The following is a 19,446-nucleotide window of genomic DNA, read 5'->3' as shown; positions in this document are numbered from 1 at the left end:
ATCCCCTACTACCACTACATTCCTGTTTGCTTCCCCAGTTTGAATGGCTCCCTGTGCCATGGCCATCCTGCTCATCCATCTTGCAGACCTCATTTTGATCCATACAGGTTGTCAGCATCTCAAACCTGTTTGACAATTGCAAAGTCTGAGGCTGCTCCATCACTGTCTGCTTGGTCCCATTATCTGTTTTACTCATGGTCACATCCTCCTGTCCCTCACTACTGACTAAAACAAATGGCCCTATTCTAAGGTGCGTGACTGTCTTCTGGAACAAAGTGCCTGGGTATTTCTCCCCCTCAAATTGCGCATTGTCTGCAGTTTGGTCTCCAGATCAATAATCCCGATCCAGAATTCCTCTAACTGCTTACACTTTCTGCAGACATGTTTGTCATGGATCGCTTTGGCATCAAAAAGCTGCCCCATTCCACAGCTGCATCAGAACACTTGTCCTGCCATTGTTACCTATAATATTTAGTTAACTTAATTACTCAATTAACTTAAAAAAAATTCCAATGTATACCTCTTTTCCTTGTGCACTGAATTCCCACGTGAACCTAATTCGCTACTCAGTCTCTGTCTCACTCCGGCATAGTCATCTATCTCCTAGCGCGCCCCTTACTGATGAGAAAGGAGTTATTAGGAATGAAGCCATTTCTCAGCCAGATGAGAGGAAGGACTTTAAGAATTGCCGTAAAAAGGATTTTAAATCATTGGATTGTTACATGTATTAATTCATACGGGTTAAAGATTGTGACACTGCTGAGATGGACTGTTTAATGGAAAATGTGACAGCATGGGGGGAGAATGTTCCTTATATATAGTAAGTTAGTTATAATGTATAGAATGTTGTAAGTTATATTTTGGATATTGTTCAGGGAAGCACATCATGAAAGTGAAGAGTTTTTGTTTTCTTAGGGGGAAGGTGTTAGAATGATGAGGTTTAAAAAATTTTGTTTTGGAACTGTCTCTTTACTTTAAGGTAAAATGAAGGGGGGGCCATGTGACCTGTTTTGAAGTCTGCTTGACAACCGACCTGTGGCAGTTTAAGATCATAGAGAGGTCCAAGTTGTGTTACTAGGTAAAGTGTTCACAGTTGGAGACAATGGCATCAGTCTCTGAGTTCACAATGAGTAGACTGAGTCTCCCAAGTCCCAGGGAGGGTGTTGAAAGTATTGGGTTGTAAACAGTTGTGCTGTAAACTGTCCATTTACTTCTAAGATGAGAGAGTTGGGGCCAAGAATACCAATCAGCATTTCTACCTGGATGCAAGGCTAATATATTTCATGTTGCCACAGAGTGCAGAGGAAGTCATTTTTGAGATCAGGTTACAGGCCCTCTACAAATCAATAAAGATCACACACAGACTATAGTTTTATGTGGTCATCAGAAAGAAGAGGCTGCTTGGCTTTGCGTACTACCACAACCAGATGCAGGAGGGAAACGGTCTCTATTGGAACAGACGTATCCCACAGCCATCTAAGGTTTCTGGGAGATTCTTCCTGGCTTGGCTAGGGGGGAAGAATCATTGAGATAGGCTTAAGATAAAAGCAAAATAGTGTGGATGCTAGAAATCTGAAACAAAAACAGAAAAAGCTGGAAAAACTCAAGTCTAACAGCATCTGTGGAGAGAAAAAAAGCAGAGTTAACGTTTTGAGTCCTTATGACTCTTCTTCAGAGCTCAAGAGAAGTAAAAATGTGATTAAATTTATACTGTTCAAGTGGGGTGGAGCAGGTGAAGCTGGATAGAAGGCCAGTGATAGGTGGAGGCAAAGGAGTGATTACCAGAAATGTCATGGAGAAAAGGACAAAGGAGTGATAATGATAGTGGTATTGGCTAAAGGAGATGCCAATGGTGGCATTGTCAGAAAGCAGAATGTGATATTAGCAGGACAAGGGTAAGCACTCTGGAAAGAACAACATGAACAAGTAACAGATGGCCCTTGTGGGGGGTGAGGTCGGGGGAGGGGACGGTGGTGGGAAAAAAGATTGAAAACAAGATAAAAGGTGGAGATAGAATAATGAATAAAAATGAAAATAAATAATTGGATAAAAAATAAAAATTAAAATGAATATTGAATAAAGGGGATAAAAGGGGATGAGGATGGAGGCAAGAATTCATGGCCTGATGTTCTTGAACTAGATATTAAGTCTGGAAGGCTGTAAAGTGCCTAATCAGAAGATGAGGTGCTGTTCCTCATTGTTTTATCCCCACCTTTTATCCTATTTTCAACCTTTTTTCCCACTACTGTCCCCTCCCCTCACCCTACCCCCACAAGGGCCATCTGTCACTTGTTCATGTTGTTCTTTCCAGAGTGTTTACCCTTGTCCTGCTATTATCACATTATGCTTTCTGACCTTAATGCCACCATCAGCACCTCCTTTAGCCAATACCACTACCATTAACACCCTTTGTCCTTTTTTCTATGACATCTCTGGCAATCTCTCCTTTGCCTCCACCTATCACTGGCCTTCTGTCCAGCTTCACCTGCTCCACCCCCTTAAACAACATAATTTTCATTATATTTTTACTTCTCTAGCTCTGAAGAAGAGTCATAAGGACTCAAAATGTTAATTTTTTTTCTCTCCACAGATGCTGTTAGACCTGTCGAGTTTTTCCAGCATTTTCTGTTTTTGATTGAGATAGGCTTTACTGCTAGTAGTGGATTTAGGAAAATCTCTGAAAACTAAGGAAAACGCCTGGAGGTGGTCACTCAGTTTTGCTACTAGCCCAAACGGGGATCCAGGAACCTGTTGAAAGCTGGGAGCAGCTGTGAACTGTTGACTATAAGGAGTATAATTCCATAGAGCGTGCAGTGTGTGATAATTATAGAAGGGGAACATTCCTTTCTCTAGATTAAAGTATAAGTTGCCCACGAAAAGACAGAAGTGTTTAGTCAATAATGCTTTTAGTTATTTGTTACAGTAAAAATCATGAAATATGAAATCTTGTTAAACCATCCTTTTCATCTATTAACTAGAAGGTTGAATGTCTTTAAAAGCATTAATGGTCTCTTCAGGGATCGTAACAAGGAGTAAAGTGTGGCAAATCGATGAAAATGGTTTGGTTGAAATGGTGAAGAGGTGGGGAAAGTGTGTTTCTGCGCAACAGTCAATACATAGGTTAGAATTTTGGTGAATGGCAACTTTATAATTTTAGGGGACAGTTTTATATTTGGGTGGAATTTTAGGTGGAGGATTGCCCATAAACTGGTTAAATTATACACTAGCATATACAGTGAATAGTTTCACTATGTTATAGAACGAAGCGCATTTAATACGTATTGTAAATCAATAGTAAAGCATAAACTCATCAGCATAGCATACCACTGTATGATGACAGACTTGCAGATCCTAGATTTCTATAATTCCTCACCTGTTGATGTTTTAAAATTGTAGGTTGGGATAATTCTACATTATTCTACCCTTGCCACTATCCTGTGGGTTGGTGTCACAGCACGCAATATTTTAAAACAGTTGACAAGGAAAGCAAAGAGATGTCAGGACCCTGAAGAGCCCCCTCTCCCGCCTCGGCCAATGCTCAGGTGAGAAAGTTTGTTCATATTTCACAAGCTCTGATGTATGATTGGTTTCAGAATTTTGTACTTCTTCATACAGAAGTTTGAAGATTTCATTTTTTTTCACTAGAATCCTTTTCAAGGGGTTGCTTTCATCGTTGGAAGATACATTAACTTTGCACTTGAGTTTATTCATTTCAGACAAGAATGTTTTTTGGAGTTCACCTTATGATCTTTCCTTGATTATTTTAAGTAATGCACTTTTCAAAGAGAACCATTTGATATCAGGTATGTGGCTGTGTATGCATGTGGATAGGTTCAGTCTCAATTCTACGTCATCTGAAAAACACATTCTTGGAACAGTTGGAAAGCTATGCTAGAAGATATTGAGCTCAATCAAGACAAGTGAAACAATGGATGAGAATAGGGTAAAATTGTAGAAGAAAATAAAATTGTAAATTATATTTAGAATCATTTGACAACGAATGATTTGAAGAAAATATGAAAAGAAAAAAAATCAACAAAACATGATGCAGGCTGTAAGTAATTGAGAGAATTTTTTTTAAAATATGCAGTTACATATTTTTATAGGAATGGGTTTTGCATTAATAAGGGCCTGAGTACTAAGGAGTCCACAAACTTTTAAATATCATATACTTGGCATATAGAGTTCATTAGTAAGGTAATACAGCGCTTGCTCATTAAATGTAAAAATGTTAATTTTTGATGTCTTAATCAATGTTGAGACATCATGGGACACTCCTATTTCTATTTTAAAAGTTGATTAGTAACTATCATTTGTGGTTCTAATTATTTTTTCAGACTTACCAGTTTGATCCCAGGAGATGTGCATGATTTAAAAGCAATAATGTGTGGAGCTTTTAAAACTGTTTTTGTATTAATCATGTAGAATATTTTATAATTAAAATAACTAAAATTTGGAGACTATAAACTAAAGCCAATATTTAATGCTGTACACAACTTCCAAAACTTCTGTATTTTCATTATCCCTGTTTCAAAAAGTAGCTAAATATTAATTAAATATGCATAATTTTATAAAATGTGTCCAAATTTATTTCCCTTAAGCATTTACAGTGTCTCCATCAACACCTGTAGAGAAATTCATGGCGTGTTTGATATCTAAGTATAAAAGTTCTATAAAGTCTCCTCTTACTCACTGGTTTCCACACTTCACCTGAGATGTCACTTGGTTGAACCAGTAGCATATTGTATTTAGTAATGTCATTCATTCTGGGGAGCCCACCTGAATCAACTGGCAGACTGCTTAAATATGAAAATTAGAATCATACACTGTTCCTAAGACTTGATTGCAATTTTCTGATACAGTTTTTGCAGAGAATGCAGACTTTGTTCCAGGCGTTTGAAGGTCCTAACCAATTTTGCTTTTTAGAAAATAATTCTGAAAATAAAAATTAACTGAAAACACTGCTTGTGATCAGTCAAACTTGTCCAAGAAAATATTTTTTTTGGTGGATCCGAATGGAGCAGGAGTGCTAGCCCATTCAAGGCCTTCCTATCCGAGACTACAGGCTGGCCTAGGGTTAGGATTAGGAAGCGATGATTTCCTGCCCTCCCGAAACCATGTGCTGCACTTTCCACAATTTCTTAGTGGCATGTTAATGAGGCCCAGGTCGCATAATGTTCCGGACCTATATCAGTACCAATGGTAGTGCTAGAGTCATTCTACTAACATTCTGGTCAGAAGTCAAAGATATCTGTTGTGATACCCTCAAACTGCTTTTAAAGATGGCTCAGACTTTCCTTCTGTTAAAAGAAGTACTGTATTAGATGATGCACATTGGAAAGGGAGATTACAATATTTTGGAACTATTCCATGTACGTAGAATTATATAGAATTTTGATTATTTAATTAAAGAGTAGGAAATATTTGAGAAGAAAACATGTAATTTTGTAGTAAATTACTAAATGCAGGATGGATAAACTAACCCAAGGTTAAGAGGGGCTGAAACATACAATAAATCTAAAAATAAACTTAATATGCTGGAAATGTCTGGCAGGTTCATCAGCTTCTGAAAGGGAATGAAGAAAAATAACATTTTAAATTTGAATCATCTTCAATTCTAACTTGTACTTCAGCATTACCTATTTTTATTTCAGATCCCCAGTATTTTCTTTTCAATCCTGCAGACAATAAACTGACTGGTTACCGAATAGTGTAAAAACATGTAGATACTAATTATTTTGATGCTAATCTATTTATTTAAGAATTAGAATAATCTGTACTTGTGGCGGAGACTAAAACTAACAGCCATTAATATAAGATGAATACTAATAATCCAATAAGGAATTCAGGAGAAGCTTTTTCGCCCAGAGGATGTGGAACTCACCATCGTATCTAATGGTTGAGGTGAAATGTATTGATGCATATAAGAGGAATTTAGATAAACACATAGGGAAGAAAGAAATATAAGGCTTTGATAGAGTTAGATGAAGAGGGGTCGGAGAAGGCTTGCAAGGAGCTAATGCCAGCATGGCCCTCTTGGGACAAACATCTTGTTTTTGTGCTTTATATTAAATATTGCATACTGAACAGTCTCTCATTATTGTAATTCCTTTCCAATGTGCATCAGTCTATTGTAAAGCAATATGCTGCCGACACATTGAGCTACAAGTTGGTTGAAAATTAAATTAATGCTAGTCCATCAATGTTCCCTACAAAACAAAAATAAAAATACCTGGAAAAAAATCAAAACGTTAACTGTGTTCCTCTACGCAGATGTTGTCAGACTTGCTGAGTTTTTCCAGGTATTTTTATTTTTGTTTTGGATTTCCAGCATCCACAGTTTTTTGCTTTTGTCTTAATGTTCCCTACAACTTCTGTTTGTTGTGCGCGACCAATTTGATGCACTGCAAGGCCCCTTTAAGACTGATGTACGGCCTTACCTTTGCACATCTTTGAGGGAGTGTTGCTTGTGCTTGTTCCGTTTGTTCCCTGCATGGCACATTCCCAGTTACTACAATGACCACAAACCTACACAGCTTAAAGGGAACATTGATGTCCATTACTTGCTTAATTATCGGAGATCAGAGAATTTCATAATACGTTGAGCAATAATTAAAATGTTACCATAATGTGATAAAATCAGGTATTTCCTAAAATCAATGGATAAGCATTACTAATCTTACTAACAATATTTGAAATTCTTCCAACATTATTATATCACTGACTAGTTTAAAAAAGCCTTATTTATCGTGAACAGTTATGTTTGAAAACCAGACTTGCAGTTGTTTAATACCTTTCCTCTTGATTATGTCTTTTTAGGTTCTATCTCATTGGTGGAGGAATTCCTATCATCGTCTGTGGCATTACAGCTGCAGCTAATATTAAAAACTATGGAAGTAAAGTAAATGCACCATAGTAAGTACTCTGCTCGTTTTTTAGATTGTCCTCAGTAGAAGTTGTTAGATAGAGCTCAAGATGGAGTTGGGAAGAGGTGAAAAAATTCCTGAAAGGTTATATGTTGATAAATGCTGTGTCAAACAGAGCATATCTTACTGGAGTCTATTTGGGGATGAATTTAATATCTTTCATTATTTTGGAACCTGCTTTATACTTCTGAAGAAACTTTTGCAGTGTTTGACAAATTTATTAGTAATGACTTTAAAACTAAAATCTAGGTGTGTAGAGACCTGAAACTGCTTATTTTGTTTCTGATATCGTGGATGTTCTATTGTGGTTATTTACCGGACTAGAAACTCAGAAGTAATAAGTTTAAATTCTATCACGGCAAGCTTAAAATTGAATTCAGTTAATCTGGATTTGTGGCCTAGAAAAGGTGACCATGAAAGCTGCTGTTCTATCAAAACCCAACTGATTCTCAAGGGAAGTGAATCTGCTACCCTTATCCAGTTTGACACACTCCTGAATCCACAAGATATGGTTGACTGGTCGTAAATTTATGGCAACTGGCGATGGGCAATAATAAATTCCCTCTTGCAATTCTAAATATGAATAAAGAAGTGTATAAGTTGCATGATAAATATTACTAATAATGATGGAAGGATTTCATATACTCAGTAAGGCTTGAACATTGAAATTAACTCACTCACAAAAATCAACTTTTTTTTAAATAGATTATATGCTTCCTGTGGCTGTCCTTTTAAGGAGAGCTGGTTATGCTGCTTAAAGCCTGAAATCAGAGGGTGAAATGTCCATCGACCACACTTCACCCGCTGATCAGTCAGAATTGTATGGGGTCCTGCAACTGATTTAGGATTTGATTTGCATATTACAATTGGCCCTGAAATAGACCGACGCCTGTCTCAGTTCATCTGCTGCTGAAGCTCTCATTCATTCTTCTGTTATTTCTGAACTTGACTATTCCATTGCACGCCTGACTTGTCTCCCATATTCTGGCCTCATAAACCTAAGGCCATCCAAAACTGCTGGCCTGTCCTTTTCCTTTGTTCAATTTTACGATATGGGCATCGCTGACTCAGCCAACATTTATTCCCCATCCCTAATTGCCCTTGAGAACGTGGTGGTGAGCTGCTATTTTGAACCGCCACAGCGCCTGTGGCATAGGTGCACCGATAGTGGTATTAGGGAGGGAGCTCCGGAATTTTAATCCAGTGACGGTGAAGGAACGGCAATACATTTCCAAATCAAGAACGTGAGAGGCTCTGAGGGGTGCTTCCAGGTGGTGGAGTTCCCATGTGTTTGCCACCTTTGTCCTTCTAGGTGATAACCGTAGACCATAAGACATAGGAGCAGAAATTAGGCCTTTTGGCCCATCGAGTCTGCTCCGCCATTCAATCATGGCTGATAAGTTTCTCAACCCCATTCTCCCGCTTCTCCCCGTAACCTTTGATCCCCTTACCAATCAAGAACCTATCTATCTCGGTCTTAAACACACTCAATGACCTGGCCTCCACAGCTTTCTGTGGCAATGAATTCCATAGATTCACCACTTTCTGGCTAAAGAAGTTTCTCCTCATCTCTATTCTAAAAGGTCTTCCCTTTACTCTGAGGCTGTGCCCTCAGGTCCTAGTCTCTCCTACTAATGGAAACATCTTCCCCACGTCCACTCTATCCAGGCCTTTCATTATTCTGTAAGTTTCAATCAGATCCCCCCTCATCCTTCAAAACTCCATCAAGTATAGACCCAGAGTCCTCAAACGTTCCTCATATGTTAAGCCTTTCGTTCCTCGGATCATTCTCGTGAACCTCCTCTGGACCCTCTCCAGGGCCAGCACATCCTTCCTGAGATACGGAGCCCAAAATTGCTCACAATATTCTAAATGTGGTCTGACCAGAGCCTTATAAAGCCTCAGCAGCACATCCCTGCTTTTATATTCCAGTCCTCTCAAAATAAATGCCAACATTGCAATTGCCTTCTTAACATCCGACTCAACCTTCAAGTTAACCTTAAGAGAATCCTGGACAAGGACTCCCAAGTCCCTTTGCACTCCAGATTTCTGAATTCTCTCCCCATTTAGAAAATAATCTATGCCTCTATTCTTCCAACCAAAGTGCATGACCTCACACTTCCCCACGTTGTATTCCATCTGCCACTTCTTTGCCCATTCTCCTAATCTGTACTAATCCTTCTGCAGCCTCCCCACCTCCTCAATACTACCTGTCCCTCCACCTATCTTTGCATCATCTGCAAAATTAGCCAGGATGCCCTCAGTTCCTTCATCTAGATCATTAATGTATAAAGTGAAAAGTCGTGGTACCAACACTGACCCCTGCCGAACTCCACTAGTCACCAACCGCCATGCTAAGAAGGACCCCCTTATCCCCACTCTCTGACTCCTGCCAGACAGCCAATCTTCTATCCATGCTAGTACCTTGCCTCTAACACCATGGGCTCTTATCTTACTGTGTGGCACCTTGTCAACGGCCTTCTGGAAGTCCAAGTAGATAACATCCATTGGCTCTCCTTTGTCTAACCTACTCGTTAACTCTTCAAAGAATTCTAACAGATTTGTCAGACATGACCTCCCCTTGATAAAACCATACTGACTTTGTCCGATTTTACCATGCACTTCCAAGTATTCTGAAATCTCATCCTTAATAATGGACTCTAAAATCTTACCAACGACCAAGGTCAGGCTATTCGGCCTATAATTTTCCATCTTTTGCTTCACTCCCTTCTTAAACAGGGGGGGTTACATTCGTGATTTTCCAGTCCTCTGGGACCCTCCCTGACTCAAGTGATTCCTGAAAGATCACCACTAATGCCTCCACTTTCTCTTCAGCTATCTCCTTCGGAACTCTGGGGTGTAATCCATCTGGTCCAGGTGATTTATCCACCTTCAGACCTTTCAGATTTCCTAGCACTTTCTCCTTGGTAATGGCCACCATAGTCACCTCTGCCCCCGACTCTCTTGAACTTTGGGGATGTCAGTCGTGTCTTCCACTGTGAAGACTGACGCAAAGTACATATTAAGTTCCTCTGCCATTTCTTTGTTCCCCACTGCTACTTCTCCATCGTCATTTTCCAGTGACCCAATGTCCACATTTGCCTCTCTCTTACCATTTATATATCTAAAAAAACTCTTGCAATCTTCTTTTATATTACTAGCTAGTTTACCCTCATATTTAATCTTCTCCCTCCTTATTTCTTTTTTTAGTTGTCCTCTGCTGGTCTTTGTAGGCTTCCCAATCCCCTGGTTTCCCACTGCTCTACGCTGCATTGTATGCTTTCTCTTAGCTTTTATGCTGTCCCTGACTTCCCTTGTCAGCCATGGTTGCCTCGTCCTCCCTTTAGTATGCTTCTTCTTCCTAGGAATGAATTTTTGCTGTGTCTCCCAAATTACTCCCAGAAACTCCTGCCATTGCTGTTTTGTCTTTCCTGCTAGGCTCATCTCCCAGTCAATTCTGGCCAGCTCCTCCCTCATGCCTCTGTAGTTGTCTTTATTCAACTGTAATACCATTATCTCTGATTCCAGCTTTTTCCTCTCAAATTGCAGGGTAAATTCTATCATATTATGGTCACTTCCTCCTAAGGGTTCCTTCACCTTAAGCTCCTTATCAAATCTGCCTCATTACACATCACTAAATCTAGAATTGCCTGTTCCCTAGTGGGCTCCACCACAAGCTGCTCCAAAAAGCCATCTCGTAGACATTCCACAAATTCCTTTTCTTGGGATCCACTACCAACCTGATTTTCCCAGTCTACCTGCATATTGAAATCCCCCATGATCACTGTAACCTTGCCTTTCTTACACACCTTTTCTATCTCCTGGTGTATCTTGTGCCCCACATCCTGACTACTGTTCGGAGGCCTGTACGTAACACCCATTATGTTTTTTTTTATCTTTGCGGTTCCTCAACTCTACCCACTCAGATTCTACATCATCTGACCCTACATCATTTCTTGCTATTGATTTAATTTCATTTCTTACTAACAAAGCAACCCCACCCTCTCTGCCAACCTGTCTATCTTTTCAATAGGATGTATATCCACGGATATTTGGCTCCCAGTCCTGATCCCCTTGCAGCCATGTCTCCATAATGCCCACCATAACATACCTGCCAATTTCAATCTGCGCCACAAGCTCATTTACCTTATTTTGTATACTGCGTGCATTCAGATACAACACCTTCAGTCCTGTATTTCCCGTCCCCTTTCTCAATGTCGTCCCTTTATCTGATGTGCTTGAAGTTAGATTCCTAGCTCTTTCCAAACACTCTGTCCTATTTTGTGTTCTGGAGACCTTAATAGCCTCTCCTGGGCTCTCCTTTCTTTTCAGTTTTTTCATAATTTTCCATGAAGTTGAATCAACCCCCCTCTACACACTAACCTGCTGTTTTGTTTCCCATTTGTCATACGTCTTGGAGTTTTACCCCCCCCCCAATTCCCCACTTTCTAGTTTAAAGTCCTGTTGACCACCCTATTTACCCTTTTCGCTAGAACATTGGTCCCAGATCAGTTCAGGTGGAGACCGTCCCAACGGTATGGATCCCTCCTGTTCCAATACTGATGCCAGTTCTGCACGAACTGGAACCCCTCTTTCCCACACCAATCCATTAGCCATGTGTTTACTTCCCTTATTCTCGCATCCCTTTGCCAATTTGCACGTGGCTCGGGTAGTAATCTGGAGATTATAACCCTTGAGGACTTGTTCTTTAATTTAATTCCTAGTTCCTGATAATCCCCAAACAGGTCTTCTTTCCTAGTCTTACCTATGTTATTTGTCCCAAACTGGAGCACAACAACTGGATCCTCCCCCTCCCTCTCCAGTATTCTTTCAAGCCGGTCAGAGATGTCCCTCACCCTGGCACCGGGCAGGCAACATACCATGTGGGACTCTCGATCCTGCTTACAAAAGAAGCTATCAATTCCCCTAATTATAGAATGCCCTCTTGAATGGCCTCCTGTATCATGGTGTCGTGGTCAGCTGGCTCATCCTCCCTACAGCCCTCTTCCTCATCCACACAGGGAGCAAGTACCTTGTACCTGTTGGACAAGGTCAAGAGCTGAGGCTCCTCTGTACCTGAACACAGGATCCCTCTACCTGCCTCACTTGCAGTCACACCCTGCTGACCCTGACCACTGACCAGACTTAAGGTACTTAATCTACCTCGTGTGACTGCCTCCTGAAACAAAGCGTCCAGGTAACTCTTCCCCCTCCCAGATGTGCCGCAGCGTCCAGAGCTCGGACTCCAGCTCATCAATTCTGAGTAACGGTTGTGGGTTAGGAAGGTGCTGCCTAAGGAACCTTGGTGATTTTCTGCAGTGCAAAAAATATACACACTGCTGCTACTGTTTGTCATTGGTGGTGGAGGGAGTGAATGTTTGTGGATGGGGTACCAATCAAGCGGGCTGCTTTGTCCTGGATGGTGCCGAGCTACTTTAGTGTTGTGGGAGCTGCACTCATCTAGGCAAGTGGAGAGTATTCCATCACACTCCTGACTTGTGCCTTGTAGAAGATGGACAGGCTTTGTGGGGTCAGGAGGTGAGTTACTCGTCACACGATTCCTAGCCTCTGACCTGCTCTTGTAGCCACAGTATTTATATGGCTAGTCCAGTTTCTGATCATTGGTAACCCCCAGGATGTTGATAGTGGAGGATTCAGTGATGATAATGCCATTGAACATCAAGGGGCGATGGTTAGATTCTCTCTTGTTGGAGATGGTCATTTTCTGCCTCTGGAGGAGGCTGAGATGGATCATCCACTTAGCACTTCTGGCTGACGATTATTGCCAATGCTTCAGCCTTATCTTTTGCACCAAAGTGCTGGGCTCCTCCAGCATTGAGGATGAGGATATTTGTGGAGCTGCCTCCTCCAGTGAGTTGCTTAATTGCATGACGGAATGTGGCAGGACTGCAGAGCTTAGATCTGATCCATTGGAGTGCTTAGCTCTATCACTTGCTGCTTATGCTGTTTGGACTTGGTGAAGCTACAACACAGGACTCTGTGTTGTAGCTTCACCAAGTTGACATCACATTTTTAGGTATGTCTGGTGGTGCTCCTGGCATGCCCTCCTGGATTCTTCTTTGAACCAGGGTTGATCCCCTGACTTGGTGGTAATGGTAAAGTGGGGGATATGCAGGACCATGAAGTTACAGACTGTGGTTGAGTGCAATTCTGCTGCTGCAGATGGCCCACAATGCCTCATAATTGCCTAATCTTGAGTTGCTAGATCTGTTCGAACTCAATCCCATTTAGCACAACAAGATGGAGGGTGTCCTCAATGTAAAGACGGGCCTTTGTCTCCACAAGGGCTGTAGTCACTCCTACCGATACTGTCATGGACAGATGCACTTGCAGCAAGCAGGTTGGTGAGGATGAGGTTGAGTATGTTTTCCCCTCTTATGGTTACCTCACCACCTGCCACAGACCTCATCGGCAGCTATGTCCTTCATTCCTTTTTATTGACTTTGTAGTGGTTTGGCACAACTGAGTAGCTTGCTGGACCATTTTGGTGGGCAGTTAAGAGTCAGCCACGTTACTGATGATTTGGAGTCACATGTAGTCCAGACAAGGTGAGGATGCCAGATTTCCTTCCCTAAAGGACAGTTTCTACGAATGGTCGTCATTAGACTTTCATTTCCAGATTTTTATTGAAATCAAATTCCACCATCTGCCATGGTGGGATATGAACCCAGGCCCCCAAAGCATTACACTGGGTCTCTGGATTATCAGTCCAGTAACAATACCACTACACCATCGCCTAACCCATTCACCCATCACCTCTGACTCACTGACCTACATTGGCTACCAGTTAAGCACCGTATTGATTTTAAAATTCTCATCCTTGTTTTCAGATCTCTCCATGGCCATCACCACCCCACCACCCCTTTCTACCTCTGCAGCCTCCTCCAGCCCTACAAGCCTCTGAGAAATTTGTGCTACAGCAGTTCTGGCCTCATGCACATCCCTAATTTTAATCCTTCCACTATTGGTAGCCGTGCCTTCGGCTGCCAAGGTCTTAAACTCTGAAGTTACCTCCCTAAACCTCTTTGTTTCCCTCCTTTTTCTTCCTTCAAAACATTCCCTAAAACCTACCTCCCTTTCTGCTCTAATATCATCTAATGTGTCTTGTTGTCAAATTTTGTTTGATAACACCTCCTATGAAGCATCTTGGGTTGTTTTATTAAGCTAAGAATGCTATATAAATAGTTGTTTCTCAACAATCATGTCTTTTCTGTATTTAGCTCTCCTCTCCAAAGTGAACAGTAGTCACAGGGAAACTTACAAAATATGTTTAAATATGATTTTAAGGAAAAATTGTACAGAAGATAGAATAGAATGCACATCTGCAATATCTCAAAACTGGCAAACTTGGAACCAAGTCCATGCCGGATTTTGGATGTTGCTGGTTTTTGGGTCAGGTGGTTTGGGCCAGGTCGGTTTGGGCAGATTGGGCCGAGTCAGGTCGGGTGGGGTCACTGGTCACTCAGAACATTTGAAGCGCAGGAACAGAACGGAGTGCGAAGCCAATACCTAGTCTGGTGCGCCACCACACCAATGCAACACCTAGCCATACAAACCAATAAGTCATTTTATTAATGAAATAAGAAATAAAATTCATGCACGGTAGTTTGCTAAAATGTCCAGTATTTGGGCATCCACTTTTCAGATAGCCAGATTTAAGACACTGTACCTGTATTACATAGAAATAAAGTTAGATAAAATGATAGGTGGAAAAACAGAAGTGTTTTTAATATAGTGATTAATATTATTGTAATAAAGCTACTACTGACATTTGAGAAGCTTTATTATTGGAATATGCACGTTTGCTTTAATGTTGTACATGCACTACCTAGTTTAGGACTAAGGTGTACAGAACAGGAAGGTCCCATTTTCTGTCCTCAGCACAAAAAGAGCTAGCTTTTTTTTAACCAGACTGAGAGTATGATGGTATAATTCATCTCCACTCATCTGGCTTTTGAGAGGAATGTCAACAACAATTTTCACTGTCTCATGGCTACTGCTGCAATAATGAATTCTTGCTCAAAGCATATCTAAAAAATAGAAAATACCCCAAAATATCAGTAGCATAAAGAGAAATGGATGTCACACCAAAGATTAGCAGGGGTTAATAAACATTTGGTCGAGGAAGTTGTTCAAAGGAGGATTTTGAAGGAAGAGTGTAAGATGAAGCGGCAAAGTGGTTCACAGATAATTCCAGGGAAATGAGACCTGGGGAGCTGAAGGTACGATCCATGATTGAGGGATGAAGTGAAAGAAGATGCACAAGAGAAAGAGACTGGAGTTGAAACAAATGAAGTGATTAGGTGGAATGTTGTGGCCAGGGTGGCGGGCAGTGGAGTAGGTTAGTGAGATAGGAAGGTGGTTTGGGGGATGGTTCAAAGATGAGGATTAGAATTTCACTTGAGGTACTGGGGACTGGGAGACAATGTAGGCCAGCAAGGAATTAAGTGATGTGCAACTGGAGTTCATGTGTGGTACAATATAAGCCATAGAGCTTTAAAAGAGCTGGAATTTATGAATGATAGAGTTTAAGAGGTCAGAAAAGAGCCTATCAAGTTCAGAGGGTTTGAAAGTATGTATGAATGATTTTGTGCAACATGGCATATGGAGGGTGTCCATGTAGACATTGAGTGAGGCTGTAATGCAAAAATTGCTGACAATGCACTATCCTGGCTAATGTTTAAACTTTTTTCTGTGCCTGAATATACTTCAGAATTTTTACAAGGGGAACTTGCATCATCTAGTTGTGGTCAATGTATACTGCACAAATCATGATAGTTTTATGAATAGGAAGGTTAACATGGCTATTTTTCATTTTGCTGACTGTGCATAACACTGGCATTGTGGATCGACCACCCATTACAAAAACCACCCAATTTTCTTTGGCCATTTATTTCAACAGAAATTAAAATTGAATGATATTTCTAAAATAGACAGCTAATCCACATCAAAATACTCCAGATGCTCAAAATCTGAAATAAAAATAGAGGCCATTCTTTCTGATTCTCCCAGTTTTTCCATCTCTTTTGCATCTGTTCTAATGTTGCTACCTTTTCACACTATCACAGACCTTCCCTTTTGTCCCTCTCACCCTCCCTACTTCCCCTGCCTCTGTACTTGCTTAAAACCTGTTAAATTTCTTAACTTTTTCCAGTTCTGACAAAAAGTCTTCAACCTGAAACGTTAACTGTTTCCTTCTCCACAGCTTCTGTCTGACCTGCTAAGTATTTTGAGTATAATCCTTTATTCTAGCCAATCCACAACACCAATTTTACACTGGGGAAACCTGTTTAAAATCTGTGCACACTATTTCAGCTTTAAACATTTACAGAAAGACTATACCTGTTGCTGAGGATTTATCGAGGCTTCATTCGTCTTAATATGAGAAGAATTATAATGCAATATTCTATAGCCTTGCAGTAAAACAATTTTTTTAATGTCATGTGTGACAATTTGCAATTTATTCTGTCAGATCAACATTTTAATTCTGGAAAAATATTTTTTCAAACAAGTGCAATGCAAGCAAAAATAAAATATTAAAAGATAAAGTGCTAGATAGCCTACTGTAAACATGATAATCATCATTCTTTGAATGAAGTCACATCTTTTTGACACCTAGAGCTGTTTGAGCAATTGAATGAAGTCACATCTTTTTGACACCTAGAGCTGTTTGAGCAATTACAAGCTGGTTGTTTGATGGTAGGATGTAATTGTAGTCTTATTGCCACCCCTCTAACTAAGGGAGATTAGGTTATAACCAGAGGGGGAATCAACATCTTGCATTTTATTGCAACACTTAAACGAGATTGATTTTGAAGACTTGTAGACCCATCTGAGTGGCTGGCATATATAAGGTTATCTGTTCCCATGTGATCGTCTCTCTCTCCCTTCTTGCTCCACATATTTACACACACATACATACCTGAATACCATTATAAAAAAATCCATACAATGCGTCTGTAATGGGTTACTTTCTCACTGCTTCCCCATATTATCAATCAGCCATGTACTATTTTTGATACATTTCTCTGTTTCTGGCAGTTGACAAACTGTTCAACAGATAAAAGTACTGTACTGTCTGTTCACAGACAAAATAACGCTCCCCTCAAGACTCCATTCTGAATTATAGACTGCAAAGATAAGGAATTAGTGTCACCGTGATTGCCTCCATTCCAAAGCCCACAGATGTATCATGTTTTGACACGTAGCTTAACTTCCCATGTGATTATTTTGCTTGGGGTTCCCGGTGGTGGTGGTGGTGGTAGTGCGGGGGGAGGGGGGAGGGGGGGTGCACACATGTAGTGGTTGTCGATCAGAAAAACAAAATCATTTTAAGTCAGATTTTGCTGAACTTTGTGTTTTTAAAATAATGGATTTCTCCACTTTGAAAATCTTAAACTAAGATTTTGTTCTTTTTTGGCAGTGCATTGTTTTGTGAGTTTATCCAGATCCTTTTACTAAATTGGGATGTATAGTTGAATTCAATTGCTCCGGACTCCTATTCTAACAGAATAATATTTCATGTTTGTGTCTTGCAGCTGTTGGATGGCTTGGGAACCAAGTTTAGGGGCATTTTATGGACCTGTGGGCTTTATCATCTTCGTAAACTGCATTTATTTTCTAAGCATATTTGTGCAGCTTAAACAGCACCCAGAGCGGAAATATGAACTAAAGGAAGCAGCAGAAGAACATCAGCGTCTGGCAAGCACAGACCATGGAGAGTCTCATGTTAATGATTCAACCTCAACATCACAGGCAAACTGTTCTGTAGTTTCCTCCTCTGCATTGGAGAATGAGCACACATTCCAAGCACAACTGCTTGGTGCGTGTTTATCGTTGTTTATGTATATTGCCCTGTGGGTATCTGGTGCACTAGCAGTTTCCCAGTACTATCCTATGGATCTTATTTTTAGCTGTCTGTTTGGAGCCACAGCTTTGAGCCTAGCTGCGTTTCTTATACTTCACCATTGTATTGGCAGAGAAGATGTACGACTATGTTGGATGACAACATGCTGTCCAGGGAGGAGTACTTACTCCATGCAAGTTAATGTTCAGCCTATGGATTCAAGTCATGCCAGTAGAGAAACCCCAAAACTTACCAACAGTAGTGCAGAGTCCTCCTGTACAAATAAGACTGCATCGAGCAATAATAAACTATTTCCAGGATGTAAACTGACTAATCTTCATGCTGCAGCAGTACAGAACCAGATTGTTCCTTTGGCAAGTAACATATCAACGCAACTTGACAACAGCCTTACAGAACATTCAATGGACAATGATCTAAAGATGCATGTGGCTCCTGTTGAAGTGCCGTACCGTTCTAATGGACAAGTAAACAGGCATCATAAAAACCGGACTAGGGCACACCAAACTCATCGACACAGCAGGCTGACTGTGTTACGAGAGTATGCATATGATGTGCCTACAAGTGTAGAAGGAAGTGTGCACAATAGCCAGCCAAGGAGTAGACACAGTAACCATGAGAGTCATCATGGGAGTAGGAGGTCCCGCTCTGCCTTTAGAGAACGCCATCAAAGCCACAGCCAACCTGATAATAGTGATGTCAGTTACACACTGACACAATGCAATCAAAATGTAGTAAAGGATGGAGTCAGTAGTAGTAAAGACAGCCTGCAACAGCCCATAGTGGTCGAACTTGAGAACCATAAATCTTATGGCCTTAATTTGGCTAGTCAAAATGGACTGCTGAAAGGCAGTGGCCTAGATGTCCCTTTGCTAAATGCAGACAGCACTGGAAACATCAGAACTGGATTTTGGAGAAACGAAACTACTGTGTAGTTTGCAAAAATTCTAATTTTTAAAAAATAAAACTGTGACATGCATTCCTTTTCAGTTAACGTTATTGTAAAAAATGTTTACAAAATTGTTTTACGTTGTAACGAAACCGAAGGTACAATCTAACATCTGATATGTGAAGCTTTAATTTGCTTGTATCTCATTTTATACCTTTTTCAACAACCCAAATTTCTCAATCAATTGTGTGAAGAGACAGTGAGAGCAGTTTCTATTCTGATAGCATTTAGTCCTGTTTTGTTTCACAGTACTGGATGTTCTTAAACTTATACATAAAATTGCATGCAAAATGGAGTTCAGCATTGGCTATATCTAGGTCTGGATATGTAATTTTCTACATAATAAAAGGTTTGCCTTGTGACAGGAGTAGAAGAGTTACAGCGTGTTTGAGAAAGTGAAATTGATTCAGCTTTTTTTTTTAATAGCTTTGCTCTCATTTTGTAACATTACAGATGCATTTTGACAAACTTATACTCTTAACTATTTTATAGTTAGTTTTGCCTTTTACCTGATGGGTTTTGTGGGTGAATACATATGTGATTCTGAGTTAAAGACCAGAAGGGCCCTAGGTTAGTGCTGAGGTACCTGAACTCAGCTAATCTAGAAGTGATGGTACTGAAACTGTTTTAAATGCTTCCTGAGAAAAATGGAAAAGGATGAATCAGTAGGATTTTTGCTGCTGGCT

The 19,446-nt window shown here is 40.4% G+C and overlaps 1 protein-coding gene across 1 annotated transcript in view; it reads left to right on the top strand.

Moving 5' to 3' along the window:
* Positions 1–19,127, top strand: part of adgra3 (adhesion G protein-coupled receptor A3) — a 246,688-nt gene extending 227,561 nt beyond the window's left edge. The window contains exons 17-19 of the mRNA XM_041193385.1: positions 3,397–3,542; positions 6,820–6,915; positions 17,486–19,127. Of these exons, the coding sequence (XP_041049319.1) occupies positions 3,397–3,542; positions 6,820–6,915; positions 17,486–18,746 (1,503 nt within the window). The 3' untranslated portion in view covers positions 18,747–19,127. The remainder of the gene's footprint in view (positions 1–3,396; positions 3,543–6,819; positions 6,916–17,485) is intronic.
* The last annotated feature ends 319 nt before the right edge of the window (positions 19,128–19,446 follow it).

This window comes from Carcharodon carcharias, chromosome 1 (genome assembly GCF_017639515.1).
Source record: "Carcharodon carcharias isolate sCarCar2 chromosome 1, sCarCar2.pri, whole genome shotgun sequence".
Classification (NCBI taxonomy): Eukaryota; Metazoa; Chordata; class Chondrichthyes; order Lamniformes; family Lamnidae; genus Carcharodon; species Carcharodon carcharias.
This window is presented reverse-complemented; position numbering and strand designations above follow the sequence as displayed.